At 37.5% G+C, this 20,023-nt stretch overlaps 1 protein-coding gene across 2 annotated transcripts in view; it reads left to right on the plus strand.

Annotated features, from left to right (window-relative positions):
• TSPAN12 (tetraspanin 12) overlaps positions 1 to 20,023 on the plus strand; it is a 67,004-nt gene that overhangs the window by 16,866 nt on the left and 30,115 nt on the right. For both annotated transcript variants that reach the window (XM_010837797.1, XM_010837796.1), the window contains one exon: positions 693 to 828. In XM_010837797.1, the coding sequence (XP_010836099.1) occupies positions 693 to 828 (136 nt within the window). The remainder of the gene's footprint in view (positions 1 to 692; positions 829 to 20,023) is intronic.

Below are 20,023 nucleotides of genomic sequence, written 5' to 3' on the forward strand. Positions count from 1 at the left end.
TCTCTGAGCCTCATTTTCTTCATCTCTGAATAGGAATTATATACCTCTTTGAATTTTCCTAAGGATTTCTGTAAAGTCCTTAACAGGATGGAGCTTAGTAAGCACTTAGTAATGGTCTTTTTTCTGTTATCCTAGTTATTACTCTTACTGTTAAGGCTCTAGTTAATCATTTTTCATGGTTTTTGAGCAGAGAAGGCATCTCCCTCCCTTCTTTATAATATAGACCAATTTCCCTTTCCGTAGCAGTGTTTCATATTTTTGAAAAAGTGCACACTGCATGCGGAGTCCCAGATCAGAGAAGAGAGTCTTCTCAGCTGGGAAATACTGAAGTTTCATGTGGTTTCCTCATGAAAGTTAAGGCTTCGGCGCTAATATTAAATGGACTTTTTAAACTGTAGGTCCCTATCTTATAATATATTTTAAATGAGCTGAGATGGGAAGTTTTTTTCTTTTTTTTTTGTACCACTTGTATAAAAAACTAAACCAAACAAGATAAAACATGAAACAAACAAGCAAGTTGGTGACAGCACAGTGCACAAGTCAGTTGTGTCTTGTGCTATGTCTTGGGTGCCTTTTTATTCTATTTATAATATAAAGACTTAATGAAAGTATCATAGAAGAATATCTGCTTATGTGTGCAGAAAGCGAGATGGGATATTGCTATTCGACCATCTTTTCTGTTCTTCTTTCAGGGTAGAGGAGGCTGTCATTTTGACTTACTTTCCTGTGGTTCATCCGGTCATGATTGCCGTTTGCTGTTTCCTAATCATCGTGGGGATGTTAGGATACTGTGGAACAGTGAAAAGAAATCTGTTACTACTTGCATGGGTATGGTGTTTATATCTCATCTTTATTGTGGTTAAAGAGACCAACCGGTATTGTATTATTGGTTCATCAGTGCAGGAGATTATATACGTAGGGAACTGTGAGAGCAGTTCCCTAATCTGTGGTCATTGTTCAACATCCTGTGAGAAAGGAAGTGTTCTTTCCATGAGAAATGATGTCAGTACAAGTGTTTGCTGTACTCAGAAGATGAGGTGTAGAAATATGTACACTATTTAATTATTTCACTCAGGCCACATGTTGACATTTTCATTTGAAAGTATGAGTTTTTTTTTTCTAGTGTCAGGGACCTTATTACCACTCCAATAAGCCTTTTGGGACTTGAACTGAGATGTCATCATGGAATTCTGTTTCTTTCTCTCCTTTCTTGTTGTAAACAAACCCACCACTTAAACCCATATGGAATTCAGGTGGTGACGTAACAGAGAGAAAGGCATCATAATCCTAGTGCTACCTTTACATATGGCAACCCACTCCAGTTTTCTTGCCTGGAGAATCCCCACGGACAGCGGAGCCAGTGGGCCACAGTTCATGGGGTCACAAAGAGTCGGACATGACTGAGTGACTAAGCACCAAGCACCTTTACCTAGGTTAGTGAAAAGAAGTAAGCCTCAGTTTCCATAATCTTAGTTTTTTTTTTAATTTGGGAAGAATTGGACTAAATTACTTCTTAAATTCCCTTTAGTACTCCATTTCTATGATTCCAAAATCTATGATTAGATTTTTAGCTTAGAAATAAGCAACCCCCCCTTTAATATGAAACATTTAAAATACAGTTTACACATAGATTTTTGAAGCTCATTGAGTGTATAAAATATGTTAATGGCACCAGGTAGTTGAGACTGCTAACATGTAATTGTGGACACTTCAGATTCCTACAAAAGCAATTTATTGAGTATATCCCTTTCTTTGCAGTAGTTCTCAATGGTATCTGTGCACTCATTTCTTATAGGGAACTTAAAAAAATTTTTTTTAGTGGTGTGCTGATATGCTAGATACCTGAGCAGAAAAAAGCCCTGATTTGTAGCATTTGAAGATTTCTGTGGTGTAAATACTCCCAGCATGGTCAATTTCAGGTTACCAACACAGTGTTGCTGAATGCAGAGCTGGGGAGAGATGAGCACAAATTCTCATTCCGGAGCCAGCTTCTGCACACCAGGGCTCTCCTGGCTTCTGTCCCAAGCCCATTAAAACAGAATCTTAGTGTGAAGCTAAACTAAAGCTTTGCATTTCACAGGAACAACCTGTGTTAATGTATTACTTGGCTTCATGGATGATGACTCTTCAGGTCGCGTGACTGGAAAACAGAAAATGCTGCAGAAAATGAACTACCCTCAGAGAAGGGGTACATGCCCATATCCTCATTTCTGTCCACTTTGGTATATACAATGATCTTGATTATATTTTATTTATAATATGTCATTGTTCTTTCAGGGGAAAGGAGGTGGAAGGGTTTGGAATCTTATGTTGCAATTTAAGAAATTTGGATAATAATTTAAACATAAAATAAAGGACTTATATAAAACATAGTTTAAAGGATGGATATAGTATTGAAACTTAAAATCTCAGAATCATTTTCTAAAACCACAGTCTTACAATGATGTCCCATGTATACAGTCATTAGGTCTGGCTACTATTAATATGATTCTTCCTTCTCCCAACTTGTATGATTCTGGATGGTTCCTGGACTGTGGGATGGGGAGGGGTAGGATAACGTATTTCATAGAATCTCAAAGACTTTTAGGAATATATTTTGAAAACCATCTATGCATTCCTTTAGGTAATTTGAATGAAAGTAAAACAATTTGACAAATAAGGTAATTTGGGCTCTCCTTGGGGCAGGATGAATCATAGAGACTTGTGCATAGGAGCTAGTTTGTAATGCTGAAAGAACCTTATGATGCAAAGGTAGCATGGAGGGCTGAGGTTCTAAGGGACGGTAATTTGTTCATTCATTCATTCTTCAAACACTTCAGAGAATATAGGAACTACTAACCTTTGCCATCAGACCAGGTTATACACAGTGGATAGACAGTTTCACTACTGTCTGAAGAGACCTCTAGTAAGATTTACTATGAGTACTGAGGCTAGAGAAGAGCTCCAAGCTCAATCCCAAGGGATCAGCCCACCCTTCAGGAGGATGACTGGAGTAGTTTGATGATGCTGTATCCCATCCCCTGTCCTTTTGCCTGGTTGTTGTTGTTAGTCGCTCAGTCGTGTCCAACTCTTTGCAACCCCATGGACTGCAACATGCCAGGCTTCCCTGTCCTTCACTATCTTCTGGAGAAGAAGATAGTGTGCACTGACATGACTCTATCATGTCCATTGAGTCGATGATGCTACCCAACCATCTCATCCTCTGTCGCCCCCATCTCCTCCTACCCTCAGTCTTTCCCAGTATCAGGATCTTTTCCAATGAGTCGGCTCTTTTCACAGGTTGCCAAAGTATTGGAGCTTCAGCTTCAGCATCAGTTCTTCCAATGAATATTCAGAGTTGATTTCCTTTAGAATTGACAGGTTTGATCTCCTTGCTGCCCACGGGACTCTCAAGAGTCTTCTCCAACACCACAGTTCAAAAGTGGATGTACTCTTTTCCATAAAGCAGCTTTTGGTGCATCGCTGTTCCCCATGTCCATGGCTGCCATCCGCACGTTGGTCGTTTCTTCCCCTTGACTGTCTGTGGCGGTTTTTCCCCCATTCACATCAGGCTGCTTCTCTCCTCCTAGCAAGTTTCCTGTCTAGACCCAGCACAACCTATCCTTTGCTTGAAGAATGATCTGCAGTCTTAGGTCCCAGTTACCTGTTGCTCATAACTAACCTGCTTCTCAGACAGTTTTTTTCTTCCCCTCTGGCTTTCTTTCCATAGCCTCTTTCTCTAAACAGTTGCCAAGTCCCTTAAGGTTCTAGTTCTACAACTTTCGGATCCTGTATGCCTTCTTTTCTATTCTCATTTGGAATGCCCAGGATCAGGTTCTTCTGACTTCTTACTGAAACACTTCATAGCCCCCTAACTAAACTTCCTGCCTCTGTTGTCTCTTTCTAATTTACCCCAAGTCAGTGCTGCAAGGTTAATATAATGCTACAGTGATCACATTACTCCTGTTTTCCAAAACCCTGAAAGACTCTTGATGGGGTAATGAAGTGTTTAGAGACACCTTAGTCTTGCATCAAACTCTTCTGCAATCAAACTTTCATCTGTCACTTCTAGCTTTCTTACTTCATTATTTTCTGGTCCAACTGGATTTTCTGATCCGTGAACGAACTTTTCTGGCTGTGTTCTTTCCTGCCCTTATTCTTGCTGTTCTCTTAGCTAGGGATTTCTTCTAATACTTCTGTTTCAGTACTAACAGCCTGTTACAGTTTGTCTGAAATAGTGCCTCCTGAAATTGTAATAATGATGAAGATGATGATGATAATCAAAAGTAATTGACTTTTCTCAAGTACTGACAAAACGTAAGGCTTACAGGCTGTATAGATTTACATAAAGAGTTTTATATTAATTAAACAGTTTTGTCCTCTCCACAATTCTAATGAGATGTACTGTGCTTAGTCACTCAGTCATGTCTGACTCTTTTCGACCCCATGGACTGTAGCCCACCAGGCTCCTCTGTCCATGGGGATTCTCTAGGTAAGAATACTGGAGTGGGTTGCCATGCCCTCCTCCAGTGGGTCTTCCCAACCCAGGGATCGGACCCAGGTCTCGTGCATTGCAGATGGATTCTTTACCGTCTGAGCCTGAGATAGATAATTATTCCCATATTGTAGGTAAGGGAATGAGGCACAGATTGGTTTAATTATTTGCCTAAGTTTGCATAGCTAATAAATGGAGCATATGGTATTCAGACCATCACAGTCTAGTTCTAACAACATATGTGTAGCACCTTCACGACACTGTTTTACTCTTTGTGTGTGTGTTAGTCACTCAGTCATGTCCGACTCTTTGCGACCCCATGAACTGTAGCCTGCCAAGCTCCTCTGTCCATGGGAATCTCCAGGCAAGAATACTGGAGTGGGTTGCCATTTCCTTCTCCAGGGATTTTGCTCTTTAATTGCTTCCTTTTCCTAAATACTTAAGTATCTTAGTTTAATATGGATTATGTATCTTACATTGTATAAAATGTTTTCTATAAATCTTTCATTTTAAACTCAACAATCATCTAAGATAGATAATTATAAACGAAGTTCAGAGAGGTTTATTAATATGTCCAAGGTCACTCAGCACTAACAGGTAAAGCTTTGATTCATACCTCCATGTTTCTGACTGCCAAGTCCATTCTCATTGGGCTTTTACCAGGGTCTCCAACAGACATATTTCAACGTTTGAAGTTCAGTGCTTTTCTCTTATTATAAATTTCCTTTTTTATAACCAGCCCAGATTATCAGACTACAAACAGCTTGATAATATGAACCATTCATCTTGCCTATTGCTTTAATAATTTTTTTATGAACTCAAATAATAACCAGAAAATTAGAACAGTGTGAGTAGAAGTGGTCAGCACATCACATGAAGGATGGTGTCTGGAAGACAATGATGGATGAGATTTTCAGGCAGGAACCTGGCTGTTAGATAGGTTCAGACAATAGTGGCTTGTTAAAGTGGGGCAGCACTCATGCAGGTTATGATGGGTTATTAGGTCTTTGGCAAATATTTGCAAGGCAACTCTCATGGTTTCTTCTTTTGTGTCCTTTAGCTTTTTATCCTAATTAAAAAAAAACTTTGGAAGGTTCCTTAATTGTAGTTGTAAATTTTAAGAAAGCCCAATACGTTCAATCCAAATTGTGCACTTCCTTGTATTCAAAATCATGCTTCACTTTTAAGACCCATAAACTATCTTAGAGGAGGAAACATTTTTCTTTTTTTAAAGACAACTTGTATCTCTGAGAGCTGCCGTATCTCTTGAATGATTACTAAAAAAAGAGCTGACAACTGGGCGATGGTGCTACTTAAGCATAAGTCAAAGTCAAAATGCCATTATTCATCTGACTGGTCAAGAAGAAGCTTTACAACTCTCCTACCCTCTACCCGACTCCTACCCCGACCCCCCAAAGAAACAACTGCAGGCTAAGAGGCCATCTGTAGGAAAACATTTATTGAGAATCGTGATCAAGAATTTGACCCTTCTATTGAATTATAGGTACAAATTGTTAAAACACCCTAATTTAAGTTTCCTAAACATACAATTAAATTTGCATTTCAGCTAGACAACGAATAATATTTTCGTATAAGTATTTTCCTTGCAACATTTAGGATATACATCTACTAAAACATTTTCTTATCTGAAAGTCAAATTTAAATGAGCATCTTGTATTTTTATTTCCTGAAGTTAGCAACCCTACTGTAACCAGATTTGTTCTTAAAAATGTGAAACTGTCACAGAACAGAAACTTCGATGTATTTGTAGGAAGAGATTATGAGTAATTAAATCCCAATTATATTGGGAAGACAAGCCAAAATGACTAAGAAGATAAACTTGAATGTGCCATGACTTTCAAAGTAATTTCAGTAGCAGAACTTCTTTTCTATTTTAGAGAGAAACCGAAGCTAAATGGAAATTGGTTTTAAGCTTTAGATGGGTACTTCCCAAGGCTTTGAGCTGTAGACTAAATGTAATTCATTTGTTATTGCAGTTCTACCTTGCTATTAACATAGGCATTAGGAAAGCGGTGCCAGCTCAAGGGAAATGTAAACAGGTTGAACAGACGTGTTTACAATATCGACAGCAGCTGAATGTCACCATCAGGAGATTGTCATTTGTCAGGGTGTGATGTTAATATGTACTCGACTGCCAGCAACCCACAACTTGTCAGGCCCTGGTCAGAAATTAAGTTGCATGCATCTCACATGTGTAAGATCAGTACCTTATATATAAATGGAAAGGTTTTATTTTTTTTTCACCCTTATTATCTCACAGAATTTTCACATAGCTAGTGATTATGTGGAAGCACTTTTAAACTTTCTTAAAATATCCAGTGGTTGCACCAGATTTGAAATGATTCTCTTGATGGAAATCAAGTACATTTTTAATGGCCATGGAGAAATAAACCATCCTCAGTGTTCTGTTGTTTAAAATCATAATGCAAAACTGGAATATCTTTAAATTGGAGTTAATTTCCTACAGACTCAAAGTTCTTCTTTCAAGTAGTTACACATTTAATAGTGATAATGCTACTGATAACCTATTAAGTTAAAATTAAACTATTAAATTAAGTATCTTTATTATCTGCTAATAGTTTTGGTTGATAGCCTAGTACCTTTATTTCTAAGTCAAGGTCCATCATATCATTGATTACATGTTCAGCATCTGCCCAGAGTTTCGCTCTGTTTTCTCAGAAAATACTTATAGCAACTTTATATGGTTAGATGTATTTTATAACTGAGGGAAAGTAAGATGCCCAAAGACACACAGCTGCTAGTTGCTTTCATCAGCATTTAGATACAAATTACATTCAAAGTCTGTACATGTTTCACTCCACCACCCAATGACTGGAATATATTTAATTAATTGCTGGCGTAACTTCTGTAAGACTTAAATATGCTTCATCTATAATTCTAACGTATTCAGCAGTCATTCAACTTTTAAAGGTATATAATATTTTAATGTTCTTATTACAAAAGGAATTCTAAAAATCCAACCTTAGTTCTCCCTTATCCTATCAAAGAATCAGACAGCTTCTCTTTTCCTTTCTTGCCTCTTTTCTGCCCCTCTCTTTCCTTTTCCCCTCTGTAAACATATATTGAGTACCCAGTCTGTGATAAACACGAGATACAGAGATGAAATGGGAGACTGCAAAAAATAAAAAAGCAAAATAGACCATTAAAGTTATAAATAAATTAGTGTGGGAACCCTGAATAAGGAGCAGCTGGAGGTTTCCAGGAGATTTTGCAGGAGAGTCTTTGTTTGAGCTGGATGTTGAAAGTGTGTAAGAGTTTTCTGGCGGAGGAGGGAAGTTACATGCAGACTGTGTGCAAAGATACAGAACCGTGTACATGTGTTCCCCATCCTGAACCCCCCTCCCACATCCCTCCCCATCCCATCCCTCAGGGTCAACTGATCCATGTCAATGTATGGCAAAACCCACTACAATACTGTAAAGTAATTAGCCTCCAATTAAAATAAATATATTAATTAAAAAAAGAAGAAAACAAACCACATTAAACAAGCATTTCTTATAAAAAAAAAAAAAGAACTGTGAAAGAACATGGCAAGTTTAGGCAAAACTTAGAAATTCTGGTGGCTATGGTGTCAGTGAAAAGTGGTTGAAGTAGTCTGAAGACCATGAAGATCTTTGTAGGAGAGTCTAATGTTTTCCCTTGGACTGTGGTCAGTGAGTGTGTCTAGCATTTGATGAAATGATAACATTTAGGAATGGAGGCTTTGGGAAGGATGGTTAGTGGTTATACACAAGTAGGAGAGCTGGGTTTGATCCCTGGGTCAGGAAGATCCCCTGGAGAAGGAAATGGCAACCCAATCCAGTGTTCATGCCTGGGAAATCCCATGGACAGAGGAGCCTGGCAGGCTGCAGTCCATGGGGTCACAAAAGAGCTGGACATGACTGATCGACTGAGCACAACCCCTAGTCCTTGGAAGCATGGATGGGGTCTGGACCAAGACTTTGGGGACTGGATGGAAGACAGCTGAATTCAGCATATCTTGCTGAGATAGTATTTTTGCACATGATAGTAATGTTTGTATTACTTGACATCAGGAAACAGGATATTATTCAGTATCTATGTGTTTCTAATCTAATAGACACATATCCCATTCAATATAGGCATTTTATTTTGACATGTTAACTAGAATTCTTTTAAAGTTGTAGTTTTAAAATTTAGTTGTTAAACTCACAAAAATTTCAGTCAGAGGAAACCAAAGATGATGCAGGCATTTCTGCATCCAGAGGCTCAGTTTGCACATCTTGGTTTCTTAAATGAAGCTGGCCGTATTGCCTCTAATTATACCCCAGGAAAGCACATAAGCAAATGTATTTGAAAGGAAATGTCATGATATTCCTGCCCTTAGTGGTGGGTCTTTGTGACAGGATCTGGAGTGTTCTTTGGACTTTTTGCTTACTTTAGGGTTTGAAGTATGAATGGCTCAAGGTTTTGTATTTCTGACTTTGGTATAATTTAGGTATACTCTGTCATAGTAAGCATTTTAAGGTTTGTTATATATTGTTTCTTAATATATACATTTGCGATAGCTTTGGCTAAATGTAAGGGATATAAATCTATACCCATCGATTTGGTGAATGTCCCCAGTCTGTGTGGAGTTCAGTGACAGATATTTCTCTGGCAGCACATGCTCTTAAAAGGGTGATTTCAGCAAATGCTCCCTTGAGGCTAATTCAGCAATTGTGTAGAGTTTCTGCTTTCACGTTTGCTATTGACTTCCTCTGGCCTGGGTGGAGCAGTAACTATTCATTTGAAATCATATCAGTGTCTAGAAGACTTAGGCAATAGAGCTAAATCAATAGTCAAGCAAATGACACAAAAGATGAGAGAATTAAGAATTGTTGAAGCTATAATGAGGAAAATAACTTTTAGAAAGACTTTCTGGAAAAATGAAGTTTAATATTTACTTGTATGCAATATCTGAAAAATGTGAATTTTTCTTTTCTTTCTTTCTTTCTTTTTTTTTCTTTTTGGCCATGCTGTGTGGCATGCAGGGGCTTAGTTGCCAGTAGGTGATGGTGGTTTAGTCACTTAGTTTCATCCGACTCTTTTGTGACTCCATGGCTCCTCTGTCCATGGGATTTCCAAGGCTAAAATACTGGAGTGGGTTGTCATTTCCTTCTTTAGGGAATCTTCCCAACCCAGGGATCAAACCTGCATCTCCTGTATTGACAGGCAAATTCTTTACTGCTGAGCTACCAGGGAAGTTTCCTGAGCATGTATGGAATCTGTGCTCCCTGCAGTGGAAGCTTGGAGTCTTAACCACTGGGAACCACCAGGGAAGAGCCCATTTCCTTCTTTATTCAGATACAGGGTGATTACAGGCTCTGATGATGTGCTCAAATTAAGATGAATCTTCTCAGCTCACATTACAGAAACACTAATTTTAAGTATATAAGCACTGTAGTTGTATCACTTAGTATTCCTCTTAAGCAATATATTTGAATTATTCAGAAATAAGCGATTATCCCTGAATTTTCTTTAGATTACCATATTATTTCAGTTTTTGATGCTGTTGTTCAGTCGCTAAGTCGTGTCTGACTCTTTGCAAGCCCATGGACTGCAGCACACCAGGCTTTCCTGTAAAACTTTATAATTTGGAAGCTATGCATTTTCTCAGTATGGTCACAGCTGTGAAGACATTTCAGAAACATCTTTTAGAATACTGGAATTTTATTAGATTATATGTCCAATGTCAAAATTGTTTCTAATTAAGTAAAAATATGAATCTGTTCAGTGACTCTTCTAGGAAACAACCATTTAAAATATAAATTTTCCAGTTTCTGTGCAGAGTTTACACAGCTGAGTTGAAGACACGGACTGATAACTTTTAAGGAGACCCTGAGAAGTTTTTGTTTTGTAATTAAAATACTTTAATTCTAAAAGCTCTTTTTTGTGTTGTTAAAGTACTTAAAAACAACAACAACCACTATGAGGAAGGATAGATAGCTTCTTCTATGGGAAGTGTTTAATAGCGACAAGAGGAAGCGTTTGAACTGAGATCTGAGGGGGAAGGCAGAATTCCGGTGAATCATGGGCAGAGGTGGGCAAAGGTTGATGGAAAGACCTTTGCTGGGGAAGCAAGGGACTTTGAGGAATTGAAAGGCTAGTGGAGAGAGTAATTGTGATAAGATTCAGAAGTTCATGGAGTGCTTGGCAAAGGGCATGTGTAGGTCATTGGAGAGATGTGTGCCAGGCATGCAGGGCTAAGACTTGACTGTGTGACTTAAGCCAAATCATGGGGATGTCTTGAATATCCTGTGCATATACTCTGCAGTGTGAAGTTTGGGGAGCTGAAGAGTGATGTGATCTGCTCTATCTTTTGCCACATAACCCTGAAGCAGTATCCCTTCTTACTTTCTTCTGGGCTCTTATCTCATTTACCCGGCGGGGGATCGCTACCCAATCCTGCCGCTCTGGGCTAAGCAGACTTGGCATTTAGAGAAACTTTTTTAATGATAGAAGAGAGAATGGAAGATGTATTTTTCTTCTATCAATGTGCCTTTACTAATGAAGGAATAAAGGTTTTCAGGTGGGGCAGTCTAGCTAAGGTTTTAGAAATTTTTCACAGATGTACATCAGAAATAAAAATTTTATTATTCTGGATGTTTTGAGTTCAGGTTTAATAGCAAAGTTATAGTCATATCAAGCTAAAGTAGGCACCAGGAAACTGGGTGTGCAGCAAGGGTGCTCTCAGGGAGACCAGCCAGACAAGGGCTCTTGTGGAATGGTCAGAACAGTAGTTCTTTGGAATGCTGCCACAGTTTCCCAGACTCAGGGGAAAAAACGTTCCATAAACAGTTGACTAGTAGCAGAGGATTGTTACAGAACTGCTTAACTTGTTTGAGAACAAAATTTTTAAGCACGTTAGAAGCACTTATCTAATGATAATGGATAGGGACCTTTCAAATTATTATTAGTCTGTCTATAAAAGCAGGTCTTCAAGGATCTCAAGTTTTTAACATTCTTATAACTAAAATATTTGTTGTAACAAACATGCATTAAAAAAATTCATCTGTAATTTGTGCTATTAAATTGTGTCTTTCACCAATTAGATTCTATTACTGGTGTTTGGGCACTTTGGTGAAAATTTTGTAATTATATCATTATTCACATATGATTTTCTTTCCCTGAACTTTAAGCGTGACTGTGGACAGACAGGCTTGTGTTCTTACATTTTATTATTTTAAAAAGGAAAATACATATTTTTGGTTCAGGAACAAAGTACTTTTACTCGAGTAGATTTATCAAAAAAAAACCCAAAAAACAATAAACTTCTTCACTTGTAATAAATATTTGTATTCATGAATTTATAAAATTTAAAGAATACATTCCCCTTTAATATTCTTAAAAAATTTTTTTGGCCTTGCCATGCAGTCTGCGAAAACCCCAGTTCCCTGAGCAGGGATGACCCTGTCACCTCTTCAGTGGAAGCGTGGAGCCCTAACCACTGAGCCACCAGGGAATTCTGTTAAAACTCTTTTAACAAGTTGGCTTGAGATTTTCCAAAAAATGTGCAAAGATAAGTTAAAATGTGTATCTTGTTTGAAAATAAAGGTAAAGCCAAAGAATGTGATTTAGAATATAATTTTGCAAATATAGATCAATTTAAAAGTTATTATGGATAGTAAAGTATGTATTCTCTTTTTATCTAATAAGTCTCTTAGAATTTCCAATCTCTTATCCTACTCTAACTGATGTTGTCTTAAAGATGCCTGTGGTAATGACTCCTGGCCCTCTGGTGTTTGCAGGGGATCTGACCATGTTTGGGTCTGAGTGAGAGGCGTGACTGGGATTGAATCGAGCCTAGCATCCTTTGGTTGCTTGGGATACTTCCTCTGTACTTTCCCTCCAGGCTCTGGTGATGGAGACCCCTGTCTCGCATTGTGAGGAACAGCCCAGTAATGCATAGAGACAGCTTCTTCTAAGACCAGTAACACCCTGTAAATCATTTGCAATGGGGCCAAGCTTGTAGACTTTAGCTGACCTGGCTTACAAAGCAGCAGAAACTATATATGTGGTGACCCGTCTAGCGAGACCAGTTGCTTTATTGTCTCACCCTTAATGGTTTACCTGTCACGATATACATCACTGACCCTGAGAACCCATAGCCCTTGGCCGAGTCCCTCTGATCCTGGCATAACGCATTTCTCTGTCTCGCGGTTTGAACTGCGTGTGAAGCAAACACCTACTAATCTGAACTTCACTAGCATCTCTGATAGAGAAACTAGCTCATCAATTACCAGTGTCAATAAGATGGAAAGGAGGGTAAATTAAGATACATTATTACAAAAAGTTTTCTGTATTTTTACTCAAGTGTAAACATGCGCAAAGGACCACAGCTTACCAATCACTTTCTTACTTTAGCTCACTTTTCTGCATGGGCTCAAGAATGACAAGACTTTATTTCTTCAAAAACTGGTGTATGGTTCTAGCTTTTTCTCAACTAGATTGAACTCATCTCACTTATGATTCTTTAAAGAAAGGAAATTTAATGTTGCCTTTTTTGGGGAAATTTTTGTAAAGACACATGAAGCGTGGTGAATAATTGGCCTTCAGAAAGTACCCAGCCTATGTCTGCTATGACATCGTTTTGAGACTTGGCTAAAACAAAGGCTTTGTGTAGGGATGTGTTCTAAGCACAAGTGCTCTTGGACTGTTAGTTTCATCCGGGTGGATTCTTAACAGAATGTCGGCTGTTCCATTATCTTGTACAAATATTTGGCAGTGGAATTCTCTTATTTACTAACTATAAGTAATATAATATTTTTAAACCTCCAATCACTGGGAAAGGAAAAATAAACAACTGACACAGAGATACTTAACACTGAAAGCTTGCAGAGTTTAGCATTTGACAGGGTAGAGACTGGAGTTTATCATTTATCATTTAGTGAATTCAGGCTTTCATCAAACTTTTTGTTTATTAAAACTGTTGGTTACGTAGTATGTAAGTAGGAGTCCAAAGGCACCATGTTTTTAAAATATTCAAATGTCTGGTCAAGTATGTTATATTTTAAAATAGTTTTTATTTGCAGAGAGGTGAGTCTCAGGTTGTATTCATTTTCCAAGATAAGCAAATCTGACTTTGGTGGTTTTAAATTGTGTTGAATGTTACTTAAGAAAAAAACCTGAGTCTTTACTTATAAATTAAGAGGCTAGCAGATTAAAGTAACTTTTACAATGTTTATAATTTTTACTTTTTGCTTAGTGAAATATATCCTCACTGAGGAGTTCTGTGATATGTAGTTGATTATCTGCTTGCCGGCACAGAAAAACTTATGAGAAAGACATACAGTTTTGCTTTAATGTAAAAATTCTTTTCCAGGAAAACAGTTTGGAGAATAACTATTTTGTCTATTTATGGTAGGGCTTCCCAGGTGGCACTAGTGGTAAAGAATCCGCCTGCCAGTGCCAGAGACGCAAGAGACACAGTTTCACTTCCTGGGTGGGGAAGATCCTCTGGAGTAGGAAATGGTATTCTTACTGAGTAGGCTCCAGTATTCTTGACTGGGAAATTCTGTGGACACAAGAGCCTGGTGAGCTACAGTCTATGGGGTTGCAAAGAGTGAGACATGACTGAGTGCACACACACACACACATGCACACACTATTTATGGTACATTGGATATAGGATTCTTTGTTTCCTTTAGATAGTATATATCTCAGAGTCCTCTGTCCATAAAACTGGATAGGATGAGGCCAAGTTTTATATTAATAGAGCATATTTCTTATAAAAAGGCTCTTCGTAATGAATGTATCTTTTCCTATATTTCTCAACTGCTTATAAAGTTTAATATCCTCAATAAATATTACCACTCATTAAATTGATTGGCTTTGTTAAGGCAGATTGCTTTCTTGTTTTCATTAGATTGAAAGAAGTTAGAAATGAGAAAATTAAATGAGTCTGTTTTCTCCAAAGTAAAAAGTATTTGAAATATTTTATATAAAAGCTTAAGTAATGCTTATTTCATTTATTAGTGTTTTTATGAAAGTTCAATGAAAGAACTGTTAAGCAGTCATTGGCCATATGGCACTGTATTTCATTATAAAAATTGCAAAATATGAATAAGAACAAAAATTAATTTTACTATTAATTTAAAAAAAGCTGATCTGACTGACTTAATGTAAGTTCAAAACATGAAAAGAGGAGGTGGAATTTTTGATGTAACTTGTCCAGGAACTTGACATAGCAGTTAAGGCAGCATTTGTGCCTTTAACTAGGCATTATTCAGTTCAGTTCAGTTCAGTCGCTCAGTCGTGTCTGACTCTTTGCGATCCCATGAATTGCAGCACGCCAGGCCTCCCTGTCCATCACCAACTCCAGGAGTTCACTCAAACTCATGTCCATCGAGTCAGTGACGCCATCCAGCCATCTCATCCTCTGTCATCCCCTTCTCCTCATGCCCCTAGTCCCTCCCAGCATCAGGTTCTTTTCCAATGAGTCAACTCTTTACATGAGGTGGCCTAAGTACTGGAGTTTCAGCTTTAGCATCATTCCTTCCAAAGAACACCCAGGGCTGATCTCCTTCAGAATGGACTGGTTGGATCTCCTTGCAGTCCAAGGGACTCTCAAGAGTCTTCTCCAACACCACAGTTCAAAAGCATCAATTCTTTGGCGCTCAGCTTTCTTCATAGTCCAACTCTCACATCCATACATGACTACTGGAAAAACCATAACCTTGACTAGACGGACCTTTGTTGGCAAAGTAATGTCTCTGCTTTTGAATATGCTATCTAGGTTGGTCATAACTTTCCTTCCAAGGAGTAAGCATCTTTTAATTTCATGGCTTCAATCACCATCTGCAGCGATTTTGGAGTCCCCCAAAATAAAGTCTGACACTGTTTCCACTCTATTAGGTGGAGGGAAAAAGGAATATTTTTTCTATCCTTAAAATTTTGATATTATTGGTAGTCTTTTTTTCCCCTACTGGATAAGTTCAAAGATGAGAATATGGTGTTTTAGTTCAAAGACAAGAAAGCGTTTGTAAACACCCATGGGAGCATGTACTTGTATGTATGTGTGTTCAGTAGTTGGGATCTATAGGTGATGGGTTGTAAGGTATTGTTAACATCACCATCAACATGACTGATATAACATGTACTATTTGCCAACCATTATTGTACGTGCTTTACATGTATCAGCTCATTAAATTCTCTCAACTGTACTATAAGGTTCCCATTGTTGTTATTTCCTTTTTGTACATGGGGACACAGAAACACAGAAAAGTTAAGTGATATGCCCAACTATTAAGTGGTCAAGTCAGTATCTGAATTCAGGATGCTTGGCTGCAGTAACTGTGCTGTGAGCATTCTGTTGTCTCTCAGTGAATCTAGTTCCATTCTCTCTTTCAAAGGTACAGCTAATTATATTTTTGCAATACTTATTGAAGAATAACATATAATGTACATACATCCTTGGCATAATAAGCACACATACATTTGTATATATGCATATATGTGTAAGAATACTTGATTTTTACCTACTTCTATATACTTTTAACTTTATATATTTATAGTACTTGATTATATGTACAAACATAAATGTTTCTTGAGCAAATAAACTAAATCCAAGCCTCTCTCTCATGGAACAAAATTGCCCCTAACATAGAGTTCTAAGCTTCAAAATTTTGTGACTAAAGTGAATATAGAAATATATTCACTTTATTTAAAATATATAGAATAGAAAAAATAGAAATAGAAAAAAATATAGAATAGAAAATAATCCAGCTCACACTGATTTAAATAGACTGTATGTGTGGTTTTAATAAGCAGTATCACAGGAGAGATTCAAATTTCCAAATAGGGTCTAGTGAAAGAGACGTCTGGGAGTTTGTAAATCACATTTGTGTGCATATATGCTAAGTCATTTCAGTAGTGTCCGACTCTTTGTGACACTGTGGACCATAGCCTGTCAGGCCCCTCTGTCCATGGAATTTCATAGGCAAGAACACTGGAGTGGGTTGCCGTGCCCTCCTTCAGGGGATCTTCCCAACGCAGGGATGGAACCTGCATCTCTTATGTCTCCTGCATTGGCAGATGGGCTCTTTACCACTAGTACCACCTGGGAAGCCCAAATTACATTTAAATATACACCTTTTGTATTTTGTATAGCATCCCTATTTTCAGTTAGTGAAGGTACATTTAGCATAAGGTGTTTCATCACCTGAGCATAAGTTTCTGTCAATCACCCCCTTTACTTCCAATAAGCATGAAGTATAATTGAGCTACTTAAAATTTTCAGCCTTTTTGAATAACCTTTTCTGTACAAAACATATTAAATCCTCCAGCTACCAGCCTTTTTATCTTGATCTCCAGGTTGTCAGGGGCAGGGCTATTGTTTAATTTTATTTTTACTTTTATCAGAGTGCTTCATACACAAAATGTAAATTTAATTCTAAAATGCTTCTTATGAAAAATAGTAGTCCTCCACCTTTATCATTTTACACTCCAAAGAAAGAAGCAACGACTTTCAGTTTTTGTTTTAGCAGATTCCCTTGAAATTTTCATCCATGTCTTTACATCACATTTTAATGTAACTCTTTTCATTCTTCTAGTTTTAAGGGTCTATCCATTGACATCTATGGAATAGGAGGAACTGGTATCCTTTCCTGCCCTCAGCAAACCCCTTCCCCCACCATGGATACTTCCTGTCTCCCCTCAACACAGACATATCATTTTGGTTAGAACAGTGTTTACATGATCATGACTATGTAAATGTTATTCACAGTTGGGCAAGGTAAATTATTGGGTTTACCTTTTCTTTCTGGAATAATACTTTGGATTTTGGGGGGAGATTAATAACTCTCCTTGTTTTTCATGTATTAATATTTCTAACTCTAAACTTCTTCTGGTGTATGTTTTCTCCTTGTATATTCAAATATTTGGGGTAGTCTATCAATGATTATTTTTAAAGAAATCTCAGTGTGTCTTAGACCCAGTCTAGACTGTTGGAGCTATTGCCGTCATGGGATATCCCTTGACCACCATTCTGAGATTTCCTTTGCCTCGCTTTTGTTTTAGATCCCTTGTTTCCTGGAATCCAGGTCATTGTCCTGCTCTGTTTAGTCTCTCATTTTAGGGAGCATACCTTCCAGTAATTTCCTGAAAAAACATACATAGGAAATACAGTTTTTAAAAAACTGCCTGCCTAAAAAATGGCTTTATATACCCTTACATGTTCTTTTAAAAAAAAAAAATTTTTTTTTTGTTGGAGTACAGTTGATTTACAATGTTGTGTTAGTTTCAGATGCACAACAAAGTGTGATTCAGTTATACGTATACATATATTCATTCTTTTTTAGATTCTTTTCTCATGTTGGTTATCACAGAATATTGAGTAGAGTTCCCTGTGTAGTAGGTCCTTGTTGGTTATCTGTTGTATATAGTAGTATGTGTGTATTAATCCCAAGCTCCTGATTTATCCTTCCTCCCCACGTTTTCCCTTTGGTAACTGTAAGTTTGTTTTCGATACCTGTAAGTCTGTTTTTGTTTAGTAAATAAGTTCATTTATGTCATTTTTAAAAAAAATTAGACTCCGCATACGAGTGATAAGATATATGTCTTTCTCTGTCCGACTTACTTCACTTAGTACAATAATCTCCATGTCCGTCCATGTTGCTACCCTTATATGTTAATTCTGATGGCTATAGAATTAAAGGTTGGAAATAATTTTTCCCTCTGAATTTTGAAGACATTCTTCTGCTGCCTCGGGCTTCCAATATTTTACTGAGAAGTCCAGTGCTATTTTGGTTTTGAACCTTTGTGGGAAAAGTATTTAAATATGAACTATTCTGTTTCTAGTATTCTCCTTTATCCTCGGCTATACCTAGTGTCCCCAATTTTGAGACTCTGTTTTACTGTTTCCACAGAATAACACCCCATCTTTTAACTTCTGTACTGGTAGGGGTGGGTAGTCACTCAGCTACATAGTAGAGAAGGGGACCAGAGGGCTCTAATTTCTTCCTAAACAAGTTTTCAACACATCATCCTCTTTTTAGCTCTACCTTCGTCCACTTCCACAAGTGGATGCCCATACCAGGGCTGCCAGCACATGAGCATCTGGGGGGCTCTGTATATGAATCAGGTTATTCCCAGCTTTCTCCACTGACGATTAAGCGTTCAGCTTTGGGGGACTGCTGAGAAACTTGCTATTCATCTATTTGCTTTGTACCTTCCAAAATATGCTTGCTATTGTCTTCTTTTCCTTTATCTCTGGGTTTAAGTCTTTTAAAAATATCCCTTTACTGTTGTTGAAGTGAAGTTTCAAGAGAGAAAAGGGATAAAGGCGTGTATTTAACCTACTTTCTTTAGGGGGAAATTCTGGGGAGTGAGGGAAGTGTCAGGGGACCAGCTTATTTTTATAAATCAATATTTGTTTAAGAAAAGACCTCCTTGAGATTTTACTCTCTTGTCTGTACACATGTAATAAGATGAAATAATCTTTAATAAGGGAAATGAATCCCCTTTATTTCTTTTGGAGGATGTGTTTATTTACAAGTCATGAAGGGTTAAATAGGAAGGCAGGATTCCATGCCTTTACCTTCCCCCTCAAATACTTCCAAGAGACAAAGGGACTAGTAAACTGTGCCATTCTTGCCCTTCTGTGGCCAACCTTTGTTTAAAATAACAGAAGAATTGATTTCAGTATTTTGAAAAAAGAAATCGAGTTCCCCACCCTCCACACCCTTCCTTCTTTAGTTTCCTAATAAAGATGTTTTGAAAAATACCAGCTATATTCTCAGTGGACAGGGATTTTTGCTAAAGATTTCACCAAATAACTTGGGGGATTAGCTGTTCTCTAGTGGAAGTGGCTGGTTGTCTTTAGGATGAAACAAGCAGTTTTACTTGCTGTCATCCTCCAATCATAGTTACATCTATTAAAGAAATATTCATGGATTATGTGTTCTGTGCCAGGCAGTGTGTTAAGTATTTAAAACATAATGGTACTTCTTGTACTCCTGGAGTTTATTTTCTAATAGATACCAGGATATGGTTAATAATAGCTACCCTTTAGGTAATGATTCCTATGGGGCAAGTTCTTTACCTGGCCAAATCCTTAGTGAAGCACTGCAAGGTAATTTTAATATTCTCATTTTCCAGATGAGGAAATTGAGGCTTAGTGGTTTGCCCAAGGTCAACCAACTGGTATGTAAAGGAGCCAGAATCTGAAGCCAGTCTATTTTATCTCGAAGCTCATGTTCTTACATTTGTAGAGTTGAAAAAAGTCAACAAAGCAATTTCATCTATAGTGTTTTACCTAATCTTCTATTATCTAACTCAGTTGAGGACGCTTATTTTTTAACTGAAAGGTAGTTAGTCTCAGCTTTAGAGATTTAGTGAAAAAAATCATTAATTAATTGCATAATTTTGAAGGTGTATCTTATTATTAGCTGCTTTACTTGATGCAGTTTTTTCATGAATATGTGTTTAGGGATAAAACTTATTCATAGAACACAAATTTAGCTTGCAGTAGAACTTAGCTCTTTTAAGAAAGTCATATCAAATCATTTT

Source organism: Bison bison, unplaced genomic scaffold (assembly GCF_000754665.1).
Source record: "Bison bison bison isolate TAMUID 2011002044 unplaced genomic scaffold, Bison_UMD1.0 scf7180017864080, whole genome shotgun sequence".
Taxonomy (NCBI): domain Eukaryota; kingdom Metazoa; phylum Chordata; class Mammalia; order Artiodactyla; family Bovidae; genus Bison; species Bison bison.